The sequence below is a fragment of the Candoia aspera genome, chromosome 4, assembly GCF_035149785.1.
Source record: "Candoia aspera isolate rCanAsp1 chromosome 4, rCanAsp1.hap2, whole genome shotgun sequence".
Lineage (NCBI taxonomy): Eukaryota > Metazoa > Chordata > Lepidosauria > Squamata > Boidae > Candoia > Candoia aspera.
The window spans coordinates 40,738,822-40,759,713 of NC_086156.1; the positions used below are offsets into that span (position 1 = coordinate 40,738,822).

Below are 20,892 nucleotides of genomic sequence, written 5' to 3' on the forward strand. Positions count from 1 at the left end.
CGATGCTTCACTTCTGGTTCAGCTGGACATTTGCAGAAAGACTGTGCCTTGAGACCCAAGAGTAGAAAGACAGAGAAGAAGAACACAAGGCTAACATAGAAGAAGGCTCTTCAGACAACACAAATTGCACAGGTTGCTGAGAAGGGTAATTCTGGTGTATGGGTGTTAGATTCTGGGGCCAATTGTCATTTATGTAATTGTAAAAGCTCTTTTGTGTCACTGTCTAAAACTGAAAGACAAAGTGTATCTTTGGTTGATGGGTCTGTGACCAAAATTATGGGACAAGGTGACTTGTATTTATCCTGCTTGGGAGAAACTGTAAAAGGTGTGTTGTATGTGCCAAATTTACAATCAAACCTTTTATCTGTGGCACAATTGGCTGCAACAGGGTATGTCATAACATTTAAGAAAAATGGTTGTGAGATACATAAAAATGGAAAATTGTGTGCTACTGGTCTGTTAAAAGACTTCTTGTATATTGTGCAAAATGCAAGGAAGCCAAGCTGCAAGGCTGCAGTTGGCAACACTCCATATCATGACCAATGTGTACACCTGATGCACAGGAGATTTGGTCATGCTAATTTCAGGTATATAGCACAAATGCCACAGATGTGTGCTGACCTAAAGACAAAACCCTGTGCTAAATACTTAGACTGTGTAGTTTGCAAAGAATGCAAAACACTAAAAGCTCCTGTGAGCAAGCACAGTGACAGGGTTACAACTAGACCGTTGGAAATTGTACACTCTGACATTATTGGTCCTTTTGCTCCAAGTCTTGGACAAGAAGGTATGCAATGACCATCACTGATGATTTCTCAAGATACACATTTACCTATATCTTAAAACACAAAGATGAGGCATTTGAGAAATTTAAAGGTTTTGTGACATGGGCAAATGGAAAATTCCCTAGGCCTGTATCTGCACTCCAATGTGATAGAGGAGGAGAGTACCTTTCTCACAAATTCAAAAGGTTCCTAGTGGAAAAGGGGATAGAACCAATTCTTTCTAACCCTTACACCCCTCAGCAAAATGGTGTTGCTGAAAGAAAGGGCAGAACCTTGCAAAATGCGATGGAATGCATGCTTAAAGATTCACATTTATCTTTTAAGTATTGGGGAGAGGCAATATCTACTGCCTGTTATGTACAAAACAGACTGTATAACTCTGTGATTCAGGACACTCCATTCCATTTGTTTTATGGTGTGAAACCAAAGGTAAACCATCTTAGAGTGTTTGGTAGCACTGCATGGGTTCATATTCCAAAACAACAGACAAGGAAAGGAGGCCCCACAACAAAGAAAGCCATTTTTGTTGGCTATGAACAAAGCCAAAGGAGCTACAGGTTCATAGTGGGAGAGAAATTAATAATTAGCAAAAGTGCTTCTTTTGCTGAACAAAACTGGGGGAGATTAAATTCTAGCTCTCCAGTTGATCTGACCACCACAAAAGAACAGCAAGGACTTGCTGATGGTGATCTTTTGCCTGATGAGGACATTAAACCAGAAAAGCAAACTGAAGATCTGTCTGATGAGACAGATGCTTCTCAGGAAAGTGATAGGAGTCAAAATTTAAGCCCTGTATTACCTCACAGATCTCAGAGAAGTAATAAAGGCGTTCCTCCATCACGTTTTCAGGCTGAAACAGTAAAGGCTTTTCACATATTCACAGAACCTGAGTCTTTAGAACAAGTAAATGCTTTACCACCTGAGATTGCACAAAACTGGCATTCTGCCATGCAACAGGAGTTAGCATCCTTGAAAGAAAATAAAACATGGAAACTGGTAAATCTACCTCCCAATGAAGGCTGTCAAAAATATAAAGCAAGGTTAGTTGCAAAAGGATTCACTCAAAGGAAAGATTTAGACTTTGACAAGACTTTTGCACCAGTTACTAAAGGTGAATCAATTAGATTACTGGTAAACATTGATGCACTCAAAGGAATGTCAGTTCACCACTATGACATTCAAACTGCATTTCTCCATGGTGATTTAGACCACAAATTATACATGCAGCAACCCCCTGGCTATGAAAAAGGGGAGAATCTAGTCTGTGAACTGCAGAAGTCAATCTATGGGTTAAAACAACCTGCTAGATCCTGGAACCAAAAATTAGATGAAAAACTGCAGAATTTTGGTTTTGAAAAAGGAAAAGCAGATCCATGTGTATATATGAAGAAAGACAAACAAGGCTGTATGTATCTGTGCATTTATGTTGGTGATTTGCTGCTGTTCACATCAACAGAAAAACAAAGGCTTGATTTTGAAGCCTGCATGAAAAGCCATTTCACATTAAAAAGCCTTGGAACTGTAACAAATAACCTAGGTTTGGAAATACACGGGAAGAAGGATGGTAGCTTTCTGTTAAACCAAAGGGGAGATAATGTTAAAATATTATGAATGGAAAGACATACAGAGTTGTCAAAGAAAATTGGTTTGTGTCTTATTCTGTAGTATAAAAAGGGGAGTGTTAATATGTTTTCTACTACAGATTAAGGATACTATGGTAACTAATCATTTTGGCCGGGTAAAGAGGTTGAATTTAATTGTCCTCTTTTTGGATGTTAACTTTTGCACCTGGGGGGAAGAACTTGCCTGGACTTGTTTTAGTTTCAGTTTCCCTTCTGTGTAGGCATGTAGAGAGTTAAGCAGCTCTCACTGAGAGCCTGTAAATATGTTTGCTTTCTGTAAATAAAATTATTTTATAGAAATGCCTGGTGTGTGACTTTTCTGATCTCTCCTGGGCCAAAGGCTTTCCTAGCAATCTGCTAACAAAACCTTCTCTAGTTACTATCCCTAACGTGGGCTAGGAAGGAGGCAAATTTTGACAGATGCCTAGATCCATCAGTTTGGATATCTATCAGAACCTCATCTGTGAGATGGGTGGGTTGTTTTGCAGTAAAGCAGGAGAGGTTGTCTTCTACATTATCAAGAAGCCCCTACCCATTCTGCAGAAAATCCGTGGATTGTCTCTCAGTCAGTCAGTCAGTCAGTCAGTCAGTCAGTCAGTCGTTCTCTCCCTTGATTGGTCTTTTTCCTTTTCCTTTCTCATTCTCTCTCCTATGCGCTCTCTCATTCAATTTTTCTCTCTTCCTCATTCCCTTTTGATCTCTCACACACATTCTCTGTCACTCAGTCTTTCTCACTAGCTCGGGCATCTCTCTCTTTCTCTCCCTTCCCTGCATTCTCTTACCTTTCATTCAGTCTTGTCTTCTCTGTGTGTCTTGTTCTCTCTTTCGCCCATGTTTTCCTTGTTACCTCTTTGTTGTTCAATATTCTCCATCTCTGTGTGTCCCTTAGTCTAAAAACAGCTAACTGGGGCTGCTGCCAGGTGCCCCTCCTGTCAGCCATGCAGCCCTGGCACTGTAGCGCCATTACTCTTGTTGTCAGAACCATAACCCAAACCTGCAGCACTAGTTATTTTACAAAAGGGAGCAAACAAACAGGCTTGCATTTACTTGAGTTTCTTGTGTGTACCCTATCAATAGAAAAGTTTTTTATGGAATCATTTAATAATTGCCCCTTCACATTTCTAAGAGGGCTGCTGCCATGTAAACAGATGCCTCATCTGTTTTAGGGTGCCTGAGTGGCTGTGACCAGTTTTCATTCAGTGGCCTTAAGATGCTGGACTGCTACCCTCCTCCATTTAGACCTCATGAAAAAATCAACGACTGGTTTATAAAACTGGAGCAAACTAGCTAGAAAACACCCCTGGAGGAGTACTGAATAAATTCATTCAATTTTGCAGATATTATATTTGTACCATGTCAGCAGCTGGCTAAGCTTGTCTGAATCCAGAAGCTAAACAGAGTTGGACCTGGTTAGGACTTGGATGGTAGGCCTATAGTAGCTGTAGGATAGTCTGGGAAGTTGAAAAAGCATTCCAGAAGAAGGCAAAGGCAAAGCACTTCTGTATCGTTGTCAAGGAAACAACATAGATGTGTCCATGAACTCAACAAAATTTGTGCTCTACATAAAGGAAACTTATTCAAAAAAGTCTGTATCATCTGCTTTTAATTTTCAATCACATATCTCATACTGTAATCAAGAAAAAAAACCCACCAGTATCCTGGTTAAAATAGTTACTGTTACTTATTTTTTTTCCATTTTCTATTTTCTTTTTATGTTTAGATAAATTATTATATTTCTATAATAAATATAACTATTATATTTTATTTTTCTTTGTTCCATTTTCTATTTTTCTATTTTCTCTGAAGGGACATGGTTTTATGTATACACACACACACAATTATTTATTTATTTACTCTGGAATGTAAATATGTTCTCATAGTTTGCATTCCTTGGGATTCCGAGGACAAGAATCCACAGCCTATGACTGGGCTGTTTAAAGTAAGGGTGAACAAACTGAGCGGCATGATGCCGCACAGATTTTGGATGGATTCTTCAGAACTCCTTAAAAAACTTCAAGCAAATTACACAATATTTTGCTGAAAGAAAGAATAATATTTTGAATGTAAAAATATTAACTATAAGAGGATAATATTTTGTATTTATTACCTGATTTAATTAAGCTGATTTATATTCAGCTTGTGGCTAGTACTTAAAGAACAAGTACAAACTTCAGCCGGAAAAATATTACCCTCATGGAGGTTACAGGTACAGGAGCTGCATATTCAATAAGGAGTGATCTGACAATGGCCAAAGACAGATGACAATGTCCTCCACAAGACAGATGACATCACATGCCATCTGCTCCAAGGTAGATTCAATGCAATACATGATCACACATATGATTTCATTCAGTTATTACTTGGAACAAACCCATGCTTGCCATGTGGAGGCTATGAACGTCTGAGTCCTTTCAGGACACTTCTAGGGTATGGAGACAGAAATTCTTCAAAAGCAGCAGCTGGAAGTTCCCAACTAACAATCCTGAGGTGAGATCCAAGAGTTCACAAATGGCACTGCTGTGTAGCAGGGCAGGTAATAATACATCAGCAATATCCCTAACTTGTCACTATGGCCCAGCTTTACATATAGGAATTCACATTTAGTCATCTGCAGAGCAAGGTACATAGCCACAGCCAAGGTGGTTTAGAGGAACAATAACACTCCACTTTGTGGCCTTGCAGTCCAGGCTGCTGTCCAGGATTTTAAACCTTAGATAGGCCCCACCTATATTCTTGCCCAGCCATGTTTCAATAATGCATACTATGTCCACTCATTCATGTGCCCCACTGAGGCATGGGTGAATGTGATCTTACATACAGGCCTGGCATTCAAAACAACAGACTAAAACTAAGGTAGCCAGACCCAGGGAAGAGGCAAGAAGACTGGAAGAGAGGATCAGCACCAAACTGCCAATCTCCTTTCTCCTTGAGTGGCCAGCCTCTTAGCATATCTCCATCTGCTTTCCCTCTCTAGTAATCTGTCTTCTGCTCTTATCAATCCATGCTGACTTCTGGGCTCTCAATTCACCTAACATCAAAGAGCTTCCTTTCCAAGGTCTAACCAGTATTGCCCTCTCCAACACAATCCCAAAGGCAGGCAAGTCATTTGACCAAGGCACTCTTGTCTGTATAGTCCCTACCCATCTGTAAATTATTTATCATCTATCAATTACAGGCAAATACTCCCCTAACTCTGGTCCTACTCTCCTAGTACCTTAGATTAAAAAAGCAGCTCCCAACATTGTCATTCCAAGGAGGCCATGTACAACTATTATTGTTTCTTGCCCTGTAAGAAGGATCTTCACTGCTTAACCAAATCCTGGGAAACGTAGTCCTACTTTCAATTTCCTCTACTTAGTATCACCCACAGATTTCTCTGTATTATTACTTTACTTTTTTCCCCTTCTTTATCTTCCCCCTTGAATTAAGAGAATGATCACACAAAGAAGTTTGCCTGCAAATCTCAAGAGAGGCTTTTGTACAGAAAAAAATAATCTCTCTCTGCAACACTAAGGTCAAGTTCCTTGAAACACTAAGATCAAGATCCTTGGGAATTTTGAAAGTTGTATTTGAGCTTTGTATTTGAAAGTTTGCATTTTGAAGTTGTACAAGATAAAGGCAGGAAAGAAATCTAATAATAAAGAAATAACCTACCCATAGGATTATGCCTTGTAGCAAAATACACTTAAATATATGGTTAATCCTTCCCAACTAGTGGTTGGCCTCAAAACTGAAACTTCAAAGCCAGCTTCAAAAACAGCTCCAAATAGCACACGTGATCAATTTGAATATATTATAGCTTCAACCCAGAATGAGAAAGTGAACAGAGCAAGTAGTAAATACATTACTTTGCATTTCAATCTGTGACCCACCACTCATATGTGGTCCTGGAGCCCTTTTTTTTCATCCTCTGAAGTCCTGCAAGGTTGTACCATCACATTTCAGCATCAAAACACCAAAAATAACATAGGGGAAAAAATTAACTGTTTTTCAGCAAAAAAAATAACAGCAAAAAGTTTATTAAACCTCTGATGAAGTAAATATGCCTAGTGATATAAAAAAGTTCCCAAATTGTAAAATAACAATAATTTAAAAATGGGCTAAGAATTCTAGTCCTGCTCTCTTTGATGAGGTTATCACATCACTTCCAATCAGCTTGTGCCCCTTGCACCTCTCCTGAAAAAAGGATGCCTGCCTTATTTAGGCCTTGTATGGATAGTTCCTTACACTCACACTGAGAACACTGGGGTCAAGATTAAATAAAAATATAATTGCTTTTAAACATACTGTTTATCACTGTTTATTTATATAGACAGTGATAAACGAGTTTAAAAGCAATTTATATGTATAATATATAAAGGTGATTTAAACAGTACAAAAATAGTTGAAATAAAAGCAATTTATTTAAAAGATTAATATTAATGGGAACTAATGGCTAAAGAAGGTCAACATAAATTGAGGTCTGGTGAATCATAGAGAAGTCATTACATACAGCAGGCTCTACTGCAAAGATGGTCTGTTTCTGTGTTATCACCAGGATCAGTCAACGGGAAGATTGTAGTGGCTAGTATAAATGGAGACTTCTTTAACACTGTTTAAAAATTATGTTTTGTAAGAGCTCATCTTCTTATCCCTCTAACTACAATTCTGGTAATCATCTTTTTAACATGTCCTTATGACATCGCTTTCATTTCCTCCCAGCCCACAGCTGAGGCAGCTTAAAGATATTTTTAACTGTTCTGGTTTTAAAGTGTTTTTTCCCTCCTCTCCTCATTTCCTTTTTGCCCTACACATGATCCAGTATGTGGCTGGATGATGGTCAGAGGTCAGGATTTACTGGCCAGTTACAGGCACATTCCTTCCCCCTGGCTCAGTGGGAACTGTTAGAGATTGAAGTGTTCTGCATGTGCACATCAGCTTCCCTGAGAATGGGCATCTGACTTGAGCAATGACTAATGAAGTAGGCTTTATAAATATAATGAAAAGGAGATTTATTTACAGGAATGTGTTATAGGAATAGGCAAAGCCTAGCACCTAGCTAGTTGCATCCTACCATTATAAAAGCCCAAGAATATGTACTCTGTGCATATCTGCTTGGGAAGAAAGGTAGAAAGAAGTGACCCAGGTTAGCAATTTCTCAGACAAATAACAGACAGAGTGATAAGACAAAGAGAGGCCACAAAGTAAGTTCTTAACTCTCTATTTATACCTGACTGTCCCTTATCATCAGTATGTCAGGAGAGGCTGAAAAATCAGTGTCACTTGATTTGGATCTCCAACAGGAAGTGCCCTGCAAACCACTTTTGGCTTTGGCTATAGGACAGACTGAACACCTAGCTTCCACAGTAGAATCTGTCTACCTAATATGTGACCAGTGATTTCTGAAATACTTGTCGGGTCTTATCAGGGTTCCCTTATACACAGGTTTAGCACTCCTTTGAAAGAATGCTAGACTTGTTTTTTAAACATGGGTTTAGCTTCATAGGTTGATTTAACCTGGGAAAGAGAGCTAGGTTCCACCAGCTGTATGTTCTATCAGTGAAGGCATTGCAGGTTTTCTACTGCTTCTGCTGACAAGGTTTCACATGGCTATAATTTGTCCTGCTTTTATGACTGTGGAGGAGAGTAGCATTTTGCCTACTCCACAGGCTGCTTCTGGATCCTGCCAGCCATAGCCACTTGCTCTAGCACTAGTTGCTTGCAAGTTATTGATCGTTCCCTCCTGCTTCATCCTATGCCACTCCCCCATGCCTGTGACTTATTCGTCAATTAAACTAGCAATTCCATACACCTGCCTACACTTGCACAGTTCTGCTCCAGCATACATTAAGGAGAGTGATTGATGGGCATTTTTCTTACTGACAGATGATGCTTAGTGGAAGGGGAAATGTAGCTATGGGATCCACCATTTTCTTTCCTTAACTTAACCTGCAATAAAACAATAAAGGTGCTCTCCAGCCTCAGTAATGAGGCAGAACCAGGAACCGCAATGAGAGGAGACCAATATCTGCCAGCATAACTTTCTGCAGAGTGTGGAGCATAGCACTTTAACACAGCTGTCTAGCTATGCCCAAAACCCAAAACTTGAATCTGGCTTGACAAGAGTTGGTGGCCTGGACAAAACTTTTAGCATAACTGTAACATATGCATAGTAAGATATCCAACTGCCTAGCCATTGCATTCTTTATTAACTGAAAACCAGTTTAAAACTTTACTTTTAAAAAATCACCTGAATACCAGCAGTCTTACTATTTGATTCATTGCAAATCCTGCAATTTCATTTGTGCTCATGTTGCAGACTATAAGGTCTTCAACGATTTTATTTTATTGTCAGTTGGAGAGTTCTTACTGCTCCTGAAAACTGAATGCTTAAAAGCTATCTTTCAGAGCCTATAAAATTGTCTCACTTCAATGGGGACTTATTTAACTTTGGGTAGAGTCCACTGGCTATACATGCAAGAGATAACTTGATGAACAATCCCAAGAGATATTGTGGTAGTCAAATGTTCTATTATAAGCACAGCATTTTCAGATTTGTTTAATGAGCTATATTAGTTTAAATTACTTGCACTAGTTGAGGACCAAAGGAAAACCTCATTAGTCCTCCATAACCAAATGGTCTGGAATTAGTATGAGGGCTAAAGTTACTAAAACTGGAAGCAAATAACCTGAGATCAGATAGGACCATTATCAAACACAATACAGGTGTCCTCCACATCAAAAGCCAAGAAATGAGTGGCAAGAAATCTATTGAAATGTAAGGGCAGGACAAACAGACATAACAAAAACAACTTATCTAAGTCTTATCCTTGATTCTTTCATTACTAACCTAAGTGCTGGTTGAGAGACATTTATTATCATGGCCTATGCAATGCTCTGATATTTCTATTTTTTGGTCAGCAAACTTTTCAGGCCAAAATGCTGTTGAAACTGACACACGACAATCTTATTCTGCCACCAATATTTCCCTTTTTACTTAGTATTCAAAGACAAAGAATTCATGCATTAAATAATTTGCCAATCAATGGAAGCTATCTGACACATCCGAACCTTTGCTTTCTCCATTAAATAAAGCAGGCAAGAGCCAGCAGGGAAACAAATTAAATCCAAAGATGATATCAACAAATGCTTATGCGTTTGCTCAGATTATTCTGTTTGGAAGCCAAACTGCTCATAGGAGAAAAGTATCAAATACCAAGTTGGCCAATTCCTTTTATTAGGACCACCAAACTGTCACAAAACAGTATACAAGATTACTTGCTACAGAACTCAAAAGTTCATATTCTTTTTTTAAAAACAGATTCATTTTTGTGCTGGTAAGATCCTGTATGAAGTACTGTATTGTGTTCTGTGTGAAACTGCCTATGAAAAATGGTCAGCAACTTTAGCCACCACAAAATACTGCAGTTAGATGGCTTACTAGGATGGATCTGCAGTCTTAGATTTGTTTCTAGTCCATTTCCAAGCACAATTGTTTTTAACACTTAACTTTTCTACTCTGAAATGATAAGGAGTCAGGGTGTCTTAAGGACAGGAAAAGTAGTTAGACAATAAATGCAGAAAAGGGGGAACTGACTCCAGAGGCAAAAATAGTTTAATAATTGAGCCCAATAAAATTCCTTTTTATATGAGGGTTTGAAACCAAAGATTCAAGTTGCTTGTGACTAACACTGAATAAAATAGTATTTAAACTCTATTGGATTTTTAAAAAAAATAACAAAGGGGGATTTCTGTCCCCAGAACCTGTTGAGTTATTAAGTATGAGCATAATGGTATACTCATACTTAATAACCAGGGGCCAAAGCACTCAAGAGGTCTTAATGCTGAAACCTCATTGCCACTACTAGTTGTCTCTTCCCCCTCACTAAGATGCTGGGGTGGTTTAATTGCACAATAGCTGCAGTGGTGCTCATGAGACTTCAGATGCTCCAACTTTGCCTCCAAGTGTGAAGGGGAGGCTATCTACTCAGCAAGAAGAGCAGAGATGGTGTTCTATGCTACACAATGCAATGCCTAGCTTTGTGCAATAAAATACAGGGAATTCCACAGTATGATTGGAGCTAAGGTACTTGGATTCATTTTCAAACTGATTTTGTAACAGTTACAAACTTTTTGGATAAGTCACCTATCCAATGGAGACAGCATGATATTGGCATAGGGGTCCAAGTCAACATATTTGTGAATGTATTCTGAGGACCCATCTATTCCTGCTATCAGTTTTGTTCAAATAACTTTTTGGAGTTCTACTTCCCTCTAAGCAGAGGTACTTTACCCCTGGAATGTTCTCCTTAATTTAACTGCTATTAACCCTTATAATTTTTACTGCTAGTTGAAACATTCTTTTGTACCCAAGCTTTAAACTTCTTTTAGAGTTTAAATTATATTTTAACTTGCTTATATTTTTTTGAGAGAATTCATTGTCCTGGTTTGAACATAGATTATAGTTTAAATTTAGCCAAGTTCTGCTGGTTTGGATCAAATGACAAATCCTGGTTTTAGGAAATGGAATAATCCAGTAGAAACAACACTGAACATTAAATCATAACTGTGTTATAAATGGGACAACTGTAAAAGAGCCACAAGGAAAGTGGGAATGAAAATAATTATATATGTCATAGAGTTTAAAGTTTTGATTACTGATACTGTAGATAGTTAAATAGCAGAAAAACAAAGTGTGATAGCTTGATCAAATGTGCATATTTTCACACAAATATAATCATTCTGCAGGCTTGCAAATGAAGTGATTTGTTAGGATATGGTTTGGTTAAGAGTAAAAATTCAAAACATGTATTCTGAAAATAGCTTAATTGGAGTGGCTACTAAAACACCGAAGTTTTATATACTGGATTAATCTCCAATAATAGTTTAAACCAATCAGATTTCCTTGACTTTTAATGTAGTGGAGAACCATAATTAGATAAATTAAACAAACCCATCACTGTGGGACAGAAAGGAAGGAAGGAAGATGCAAGAGTCTACTGTAAGTCTTACTGCAAATTACTTATATAGCAGGAAATCAAAGTTTCTTGTAGTGGTTAGAATCAAACTACTGGACATATTCATGTGACATACATACATACATACATTTATTCTACAGCTGTCCATCACAACAAGTGACTCTGGGTGGCTTACAATCATAAATCATGCTAAGACCTGGGTCCTAGCATGGTATCCAGGTGTGCTACTGAGCTTGATGGCATGTTTGTTGGTGCTTGCCAGGTTCCCCACCTAATCTAATTTTATTTTTTATAGATACTTTTGATTTAAATAGTAAATGGGAAGCTACTGCACTGCAGAGCAAAGTAGCAGCCTTAAATGTAGTCCCCTGAGCCACTCTTAGAAACTACAACTGGCACATGTTACAGCCTAATGCTTTGTTTTGAAATGTGCCAGTCCACCAGAAGAAATTATAAAAGGAAGCTTTGCCAGTGACAGCAACTTTGGCTAGAGGTATTTTGTAAAAGGCAATGTCCACCATAACAGCCATTTTGTGAGAGTGCCTATAACTCTCTCAAACTTCCAAATGTGTCCTTGCCTTAAGCCATAACACAACTTAGCAACAGATGTACCCTCTTAGTAACCTACCTGTGCCAGAGCCAATACCCATGAGCAGCAGGAATAGGGTAAGATTCAAACTCAGAAAAGTTACCAGCAAGTGTAAGCAGGCATATCTGTCAGTAATCCATATAATGGCATAGCACGTCATCTGAATATATCTGTTATGTCTGCCACTCATCAACTTTTGGTACATTCACAAAAAACAGTTATACTTTAAAAAAAAGACTTCCAAACTCTAAACCTAACATTCTCTTACCAGGAGTAGAGAATAGTTCCGACAACTGAAGTGAGTTTGCAGTTTTCCTGTTTTTGCTTTGCAAGACCAAAGTCAGCTGGAAATATAGAAGAAAAGCACATTATGTTTTCTATAGAAAGTTTAGTGTTTTAAGAGTAATAAAAGTTCATATAGAAGAACTTATTTCTCTGTCCTTTTATATCACCAGGCCTTGATTCATTCAGTTTGCTCATCTTTCACATTTGCCTTTGATTTTGATGAAATAGATTTCAATTAGATCTAACAATTTTCAGGCAGTTGACTGCCACAATTCCAATTTAGAGTGCCATTCATTCTGATGCTCTGTACTTTCAGCATGGAAATTAAACAGTGTTTAAGTATGTATCAAAATCCATTTATAAAGATTAAAACTGAACAGATGCCAAGCCCAACAATACACCAACTAAAGAAATACTTAAGCAACTTTTTACTTTAAACTATATCAGCTACCATTCTTGGCAATACTGTAATTGAAAAGCAGTAATTTCCTGAAGCCAAATCCAATAGTAAAATAGCAAGGTGATCTTTGAAAAGGTCCCTTAAAATATTTTAATTGTCAGTATGTTATTATATTTCAATTCTTTTTTCAAGTATTAAATTAGCTCTGTCAGGAAGTGGCTTCTTCCTTCCTTGGGAGATTTACCTTGCAATGTTGGCTTCAATAGCTCTGGGAAGAAGTGAGGCAAGATTGTTACGTTCATCAGTTTTGGCCTATATAGAATCAGTTGGATATTGTGTTGCTTTTGCGAATGCAGACAGGTAATTACAAAGGTTTACACTTCAGCCAGAGCAGTATGACTTCCAACCACGTAACATTATAGGAATGGTATCTTCATTTAAAGTCCTCAGGTATCATTTAAATGTAAACTTGCTCTATAATGTTGCACGTCTTAAGTGAAATGCACATATCGTCATTGTTATGAGATGGGCGGTAAAAAAATACAGCAAATATCATTTCTATACATACCCTCATAATAGATTTACCTCTCAGTGCACCTAGTAATACACTGAAGCACTAATATCAGAGCACTTCACTTTTCCAAATCCCTGGTGGAGTATAAATGAGGACAGAGAGATATTTTTGTCTCTGTCCTCTTCATGAGTTGTTATTGTACTGTACAATTCCCCTCTCAGCTGGTCTATATATTTTTCTAGCTGGGCATAGAAGAAGGCTGAGAGAAATACAGATTCTTGGAACCTCCCTGCCTGTCACTAACACCCCTACCTAATCCTGCACTTGTTCTCTTTTGTAATGTTCTTAACCACATAAAGAGTAAAATGCAAAAACTTAGAGGAAGGCAGGATTTGATGCTGGAGCAACTCCAAGCCCTATGCTCTCTCCAGCCTTAGAGGGGGAAATCAGAAGAACAGTATGGCCCCTGGAATATTATCCCAGGACTCAGTAAATTAGGGCTGAAATTCTAGGTATACTTTGGAAAGTAAATAAAGCAACCATAGGGCTTGAGTAAACAAGCAGCATGATCAGCCTTAGAAGAGAGAAAAATATCTGAAAAAAGTGATAAAATAAAATGTTCGGTGTTAAAAAATAAATAAAAATGTGACATAGCTAATAGTTAAACACTGCTCCCTTGGTCTCCAAATGGTGCCAAAGCCATCAAATGACCCTTCTATTTTGTTTAAGTCAAGTAGTGCTAAGTTATTAATTAACCCCAACACCAAACTTATAACCTGTCGGTTTAGACTGAGCCATGTTCAATGACAGGCTTATTCAAATTTTAAAAAGTCAAAATGACAAGCCCTAGCTCTGGACCAGAATTCATTTTTTTGTTTGTTTTTAATGACATTCTGCATAGCAGAAAAATGATACTACCTTGAGAAATGGCTGTCAGAAATGACAGCTTCACATTCATCATAACAGGCATGGTCCAGTCAATGCTTAATATATGGCAGAATTTGAATTCTATCAATATTGCTATTCTGTTTGTGATTATGGCTTTTATGACCCTGTCTAGCTACCCTCCCAATTAATATTAATCAGTAATACCATACACACTAGTGGGAATAGTACTCACTGTTTACCAAAGATATTAAAACACCCTCAGTATTCAATATTAAACATAATTTTAAAGGAAAGAAAATGGATGAGAGATGAAAAAGACCTCAAAATGTGAATCAACTGTGTGTTTTTCAAAGCGGGTCACTCTAGCAAGTAGATATCCATTATGTCTCCATGTAAATGTAATGTATTGACCTCTGCAAAACTTCATGCCTATAATCTTTCTGGCTAGCCTCTATCTGTACTCACAGTGGGATTGCATTACATTTTTTTTGGCTTAGAAAAGCTGAATCAAAATCTATATGTCACTTTGCCTTGGCTACTCTGATGAGAAATATATACATCTGTCAAGTGTGGTGTTTTATATTTTTATTGGAATAAGTAATTGTTACTTTTGAATTGTCTTAACGTCACCAAATTCTCTTTCAGCTTATGTCTATTAATTCAATTAGAGCAGCTACCAGCATGTGGTAGAGTCCTCTCATGGAACTGCAAATGATCACATAAGTTTCTGATTCTATGAAAAGCAAAACGTCTATTCTCTCTAAACAGGAACATCCCCCCAGCAAGGGATTCTGACTTGGGATACTTTCAAATAATTAAACCCATGGAATACAATAGTATGGTCATAGTTGTATTAACATAAATACTTGAATAAATTATTGTAGTGTCTATAGATCTGTCTATAGATATTCTTAGGTCATACCAGAGAGTCAGAGAAAAAGGATTTGTGCCAGAATGATAGCCATAAATTAAAATAAATAAATGACTTTCCATATGTTGTGCATATGAGTAAACTTTTTTCTTTTCAATGTAGGCCTTTCTGCTAATATAGACATTGTGTTTGTCTAACATAACCATAGACTATCAGTTGACATGTACTTCTGTAAGTCTTCTATTTGGTTTGGTGACAGCTGAACTTATTAACCTGATTTTCTCTCAAGTTGAACCAACCAGGTTATTTACTTATGTTTAACTATTTTATTGCTTAATTGGTAAAGAGAAAACTTTTGCTTTATGTAACTTTGTGGTGTCTTTCATCTGATCAATTACGGGTCCAAAATCAAGAAGACAGAGAAAACAGGAATTACCTATCTCTTCTTCTAAGAGAGAACAGCTTCTCAAACCATTAAAGATTTAGCTATGGCTGAAAGTATTTCTAACCCACAGCAGAAAGTGGCAGAGAGAAAAAAAGCTATATAGAGTTGTGTATCACTTTAAAAGATCTTCCCCATAATTTATCTAGAATGACTGAATTTGTACAGATTAAAACTTTTTGGAGCTGAAGCAAAGATTTGATGCTTTGGAACAGAAAATGGTAAAGCTAAAAACTTTAAGGACTGATTCACATGAGACAAAAATTAATCAGCTTAAAATTTTTGATAAATAACATGGATATTGAAAGTGCTGAATATGAATAAAGTTCAGGATTAGGTGACCTATTTAAGGTATACTTTTTGGAACTAATTTACAATTTCTAACAAACATTATAATGCTGAACAAGTTCAGTCTATAGAAGTCTTCCTGGAAAAGTTTATATGTGAGATTCTTTTACTACAATCAGAATACAGGCTTTAAATCAAAGATGCTTATTGTGTAAATTTTCATTTTCATTCTGTTCAAAAAACAAAGCAAACAAAAATGTTGTGTTTTGAGACTGCAAGTTTATTGTTTTGGATCATCTGAAGCAAAATCATCATCATCATCATCATCATCATCCCCCAGTGAGGCACTACCTTGAGGTGGTTGTGGGGCTTGCGTGCTCTGAAGATGAGAGCTATGCCAGAGGATCAACCATACTGGACAGGCCTCATCAGAGAAGCCAGACGAAGAGTGTCTTTCCCATAAGCAATATGGTGAGACATAACTTACAGAAACCTGTACCAGATCGGTTGTTGCCCAAGTTAACAAGGACTGCACTAGGTGTTGGAATTCCTGGACATCTGGTGACAAGTGGGCCACAGGACTCAGGACTGTTGGCTGAGCAACCAGGGCCAGCAGCTGTAGGACTACTGGAAGAAAAGATGCTTACTCATAGCAAATATACAAAGACTAAAAACAAAGCAATAATGATATATTATTACAAATCAAGTCCAATGAGAAGAGGGTATCTGAAAAGAATGCACCAGTTCTGGAAAGAACAACATCCAGAATCAGAATAACAGGACAGAAGCTAGCAGATTAACGTTGATTTATAATACAAAATAAAGTATTCACAGAAGTAGAATTGGAAGAACTGCAAAGGTCTACCCAGGGCAAAGAAATTGAAGCCTTGCCAAAAGTAGCTCAGACAGTAGAGACAAACCAGGGGAAGTTGGTAGCAGAGGAAGCCAGCATTGCTATTGAATGGTTTTCATTATCAAACCAGGCATCCTCTCCTCTAACTCCTACTCAGAAAGAACAAAGTCCTCTAACTGAAAAACAAGAGGAACTGAAACAAAGAATAATTGAACATCTAGAACAGCACAAAAACAGCAGAATAAGGTTGCCTGCATCGAAGCTTGTAACCAAAAAAAAGCTAGCACAAATATTAAAAGAAGCCAATACTTTTATATTTTTAATGTAAGTACCAGCTCGCTGCAAGAAACAAACTAACTGATCTACAGTACAGCTGCAGTTATAAGTGAATAACTTAGAAGCAAAATCAACAAACAAGAAAAAAAAGTCAAACAGTGCATCACTAAAAGTTACTTATTTATTGTTCAAATTTCTATCACTACCCATCTCCCTCAAATAGGGAAGCTCAGCATGCTAAGATCAGATGCAAGCAAGCTAGAACAGATGAAATAAAAGAAGCTGAAGTATCAGAAGACCAAAGAATATCTGATCAAGAAATATCAACTAGAGACAAGGAAGATCAAGGAAGCACTGGAAATAATAAAGCAGCAAATAGCAGCAATAGCCAAGAAAATCAGCAGATATGAAGCTCGATTCTTCCTGTAATTGCACATTACAGGAAGAATCTCCAATTTCAGTTGATTCAGAAACGTTTTTACCCATCCATTAATGGAGCAACTGCAATGAACCAGCCAACACCCGGCAAAGAAGAAACAGTGCAGTTCTGAGCGCAGCTATGGGACAACCCAAAGAAATACAACAAGAAGACAGCTTGGATAAAGGAGGTGGAGAAGGAAAAAAAGAAGCTGAAATGAAAGAACTTGAAATAACAGCAGAAATGGTGGAGAATAGGGCAAGGAAGATCAAGAATTGGTCAGCACCAGGTAAAGATGCTGCATGGTTTTTGGTTGAAACATCTGACTGGTCTGCACCCACTCAATGCCAAGCAGTTGAACAACATACTGCAAGGAGGTGAAATTGAAGATTGGTTAACATCTGGCAAAACCTACCTGATCATGAAAGATCCAACAAAAGGGGCAACACCAGGCAACCACAGGCCAATTACCTGCTTACCAACAACCTTCAAATTGCTAACTGCTATTGTAGCTGATGCAATCCAACAGCATCTAGTTGAAAACAAGCTCTTTCCATCTGAACAGAAAGGGAACTGCCCAAACAGCAGAGGAACAAAAGATCAGCTCCTAATTGACAAGATGATTTTGGAAAACTGTAAGAGAAGGAAGACCAACTTGAATGTAAGTTGGATTGATTGTAAGAAGGCATTCAACTCCCTGCCAAATGACTGGATAATCAAACGCCTAGAAATCACAGAAGTCAATAGAAATATCAGAAACCTTGTGCAAAGATCAATGGTACAACGGAAGATACAGTTGCTGGTCAATGGTGATAGACTGGGAGATGTTAACATCAAGAGAGGAATCTTTCAAGGAAACTCACTATCACTACTGTTTGTCATTGCATTGATTCCTCTGTCAACAATACTGAACAAGTCAGGCCATGGCTATCAAATAACAAAAACATCTGCTAGGCTATCCTACCTCCTTTACATGGACAATCTGAAGCTGTATGGAGAAACGCCACCCAAATTGGAATACAGCCAAGATATTGCAATGGAGTTTGGATTTGACAATTGTGCCACCCTTGTCATCAACGGGGGAGAAACAGTGAAAACTGAAGGAATCAAGATGCCTATGGAAATAACATCAAGAGTCTGGATGAAGAAGATCACTACAAATACCTAGGCATACTTCAGGCTGGCAACATCAAGCACACTGAATTCAAAAAGAAGGTTAGTAGTGAATATATCAGAAGAGTGAAGAAGATCTTAAAGTCCAAACTCAAGGTGGAAATACCATCAAGGCGATTAACACCTGGGCAATTCCAGTCATTAGATATACAGCTGGAAAAGTGGATTGGACTCAAGCTGAACTAGAAGCCCTGGATAAGACCAGAAAAATAATGACAATGAATCATGCCCTTCATCTATGCAGCAATGTTGACACACACCATTTACAAGGAGCATAGGTGGATGTGGAATGTTGTAAGTATACCAGACAGTTGAAGAAGAAAAAAGGGCATTGGAAGAATATCTGAAGATGCACTGAAGCTAGTACACCATGAAGACTTACTGAATACCAAAGAGACCAAACTGGCCTGTAAGGAAGACCAAACGAAGAATAGAAAAGAGACATGGCCAGGCAAAGTATTACATGGCCAATACATAAAAAAACTAGCAGACAAAGCAGATAACAAGACCTAGCAATGGCTAAGAGCAGAAAAGCTGAAGAAAGAGACAGAGTGGCTAATTCTGGCTGCACAAGACCAAGTCTTAAAAACAAATGCATATAAAGCCAGAATTGAGAAGACAACAACAGACAGCAAATTCCATCTCTGCAAAGTAGCTGAAGAAACAGTGGACCACCTAGTTAGCTGCTGCAAGAAGATTGCACAGACTGATTACAAAGAATGGCATGATAAAGTAGCAACAATGGTACACTGGAATATCTGCAAGAAATACCGCTTCCCTGCAAGCAAGAACTGGTGGGACCACAAAATAGACGAAGTAATAGAAAATGAAGAAGCTAAAGTGCTCTGGGATTTTAGAATCCAAACAGACAAGCATCTGTCACACAATACTCAGACTTAACAATTGTTGATAAGAAAGACATCATGCCCATTACTTCTTGCGCTGCTGCATTCTGGACCAGTTAAAGCTTCCAGGTGATCTTCAAGGGCAGCCTCATGTACAGAGCATTGCAATAGTCAAGCCACGTGATGATTAGGACATGAGTGACTGCCTGAAGGGCCCCCCAAGCTAGGAAAGGGGGCAAATGGTGCACCAGATGGAGTTGTGCAACAGTCTTCCTAGCCACAGCTGACACCTGCTCTTCAAGCAGGAGCTGTGAGTCCAGGAAGACCCCCAGATTGCATACCAACACTAAAAGGGGAACTGCAACCCCATCCAAGGTCAGAGATGGAATATCTCCACATCTGGGTGGTTCAAACCTCACAGCCACTCAGTCTTGGTAGGGTTGAGTTGTAGATGGTTCTTTTCCATCCAAACCTATACAGTCTTCAGGCACTGGGACAAAACCTTGACAGCCTCACTTGGCTATCCCAGGGTCAAAAGATACATTGGTCTACTGATGATACCAAACCCCAAACTGGCAGATGACCTCACCCAGTGGTTTCATGTAGATGTTGAAATGGAGGGGGCAGAGAGTAGAAACCTGCAGCACCCCCCAAACAGGAGGGGCCTAGGGAGTTATCTTTCCCCCCCAACCAACACCAATTGGAGCCAGCCCAACACCAACTGGAATCAGCCCCCAACCAACACCAACTGGAACTGGTTGATTGTCTGGTTATCTGGGTGTTGGCTGCCTGTCTGCTTGCTTATCTGCTTATCTGCTTGCTTATCTGGGTGCTGGCTGAGGGCAAGGATATGTTTTGGTCTTTTTGTTTTCTTCCAAGCTTTTTTTATCATCTCTTTTGAATGGTCAGTAAATGTAGTCTCTCTCTATGTATCTAGATGTGGCTTATCTCTGTGTGTTTAGGTAAGCAAGAATTAACACCAGACAAACAATCAAGCAGAAAACAATACCCTAATCAAGGAACTACCAAGGAAAAAACTGTTGCAGAGTGCTGGAAAGTGTTTGGCCCAGAGAGATCAGAGAAATCACACACCAGGCATTTCTATAAAAATAAATTTATTTACAGAAAGCACAAAAACATATTTACAGGCTTGTGCATTCACACACGCACTCAGAAAGAACTGAACTGCTTACTGGGCTGCAAAAGTAAACTAAACAAGTAACAAGCAAGCTGCCCTCCCCCAGGCAATGCAGCTATTAACACCCAAACTGAGGACAATTAAATTCGACCTCTTCACCCTGCCGATACTTAAGGAAGTACTCAATTACCATGGTAACCTTAATGGGTCTACAGCCAAAAGCAGAAAAAAAAACCAAATACCAACAAAAACCATGCCCCCACCAACACTGGCAGGCAAGCTACTGTGTACAAACAGGGAGCAAACCCCACACTCACTAGCACTGTTGATGTTACCTAGTTGGGTAATGAAATGTCTGCAAGCAAACAACCAAGCTCAGAGAGCACGAAGTACCCCATTGATGGAATAATATCAATCCAAACATAGTGGATAAAGCTGATTCTACTATCTTCCATGTTTCTATTGCACTTCATACTAATATTTTTCAGGAGTTATTCTGAGCATATTGCAGATGCTGTTCCAATCCTCTACTGAAATAGGTTGAATGA

At 38.4% G+C, this 20,892-nt stretch overlaps 1 protein-coding gene across 2 annotated transcripts in view; it reads right to left on the bottom strand.

Annotated features, from left to right (window-relative positions):
• Positions 1 to 20,892, bottom strand: part of NEK10 (NIMA related kinase 10) — a 127,951-nt gene that overhangs the window by 61,280 nt on the left and 45,779 nt on the right. For both annotated transcript variants that reach the window (XM_063303912.1, XM_063303910.1), the window contains exon 22: positions 12,222 to 12,297. In XM_063303912.1, coding sequence (XP_063159982.1) covers positions 12,222 to 12,297 — 76 coding nt within the window. The remainder of the gene's footprint in view (positions 1 to 12,221; positions 12,298 to 20,892) is intronic.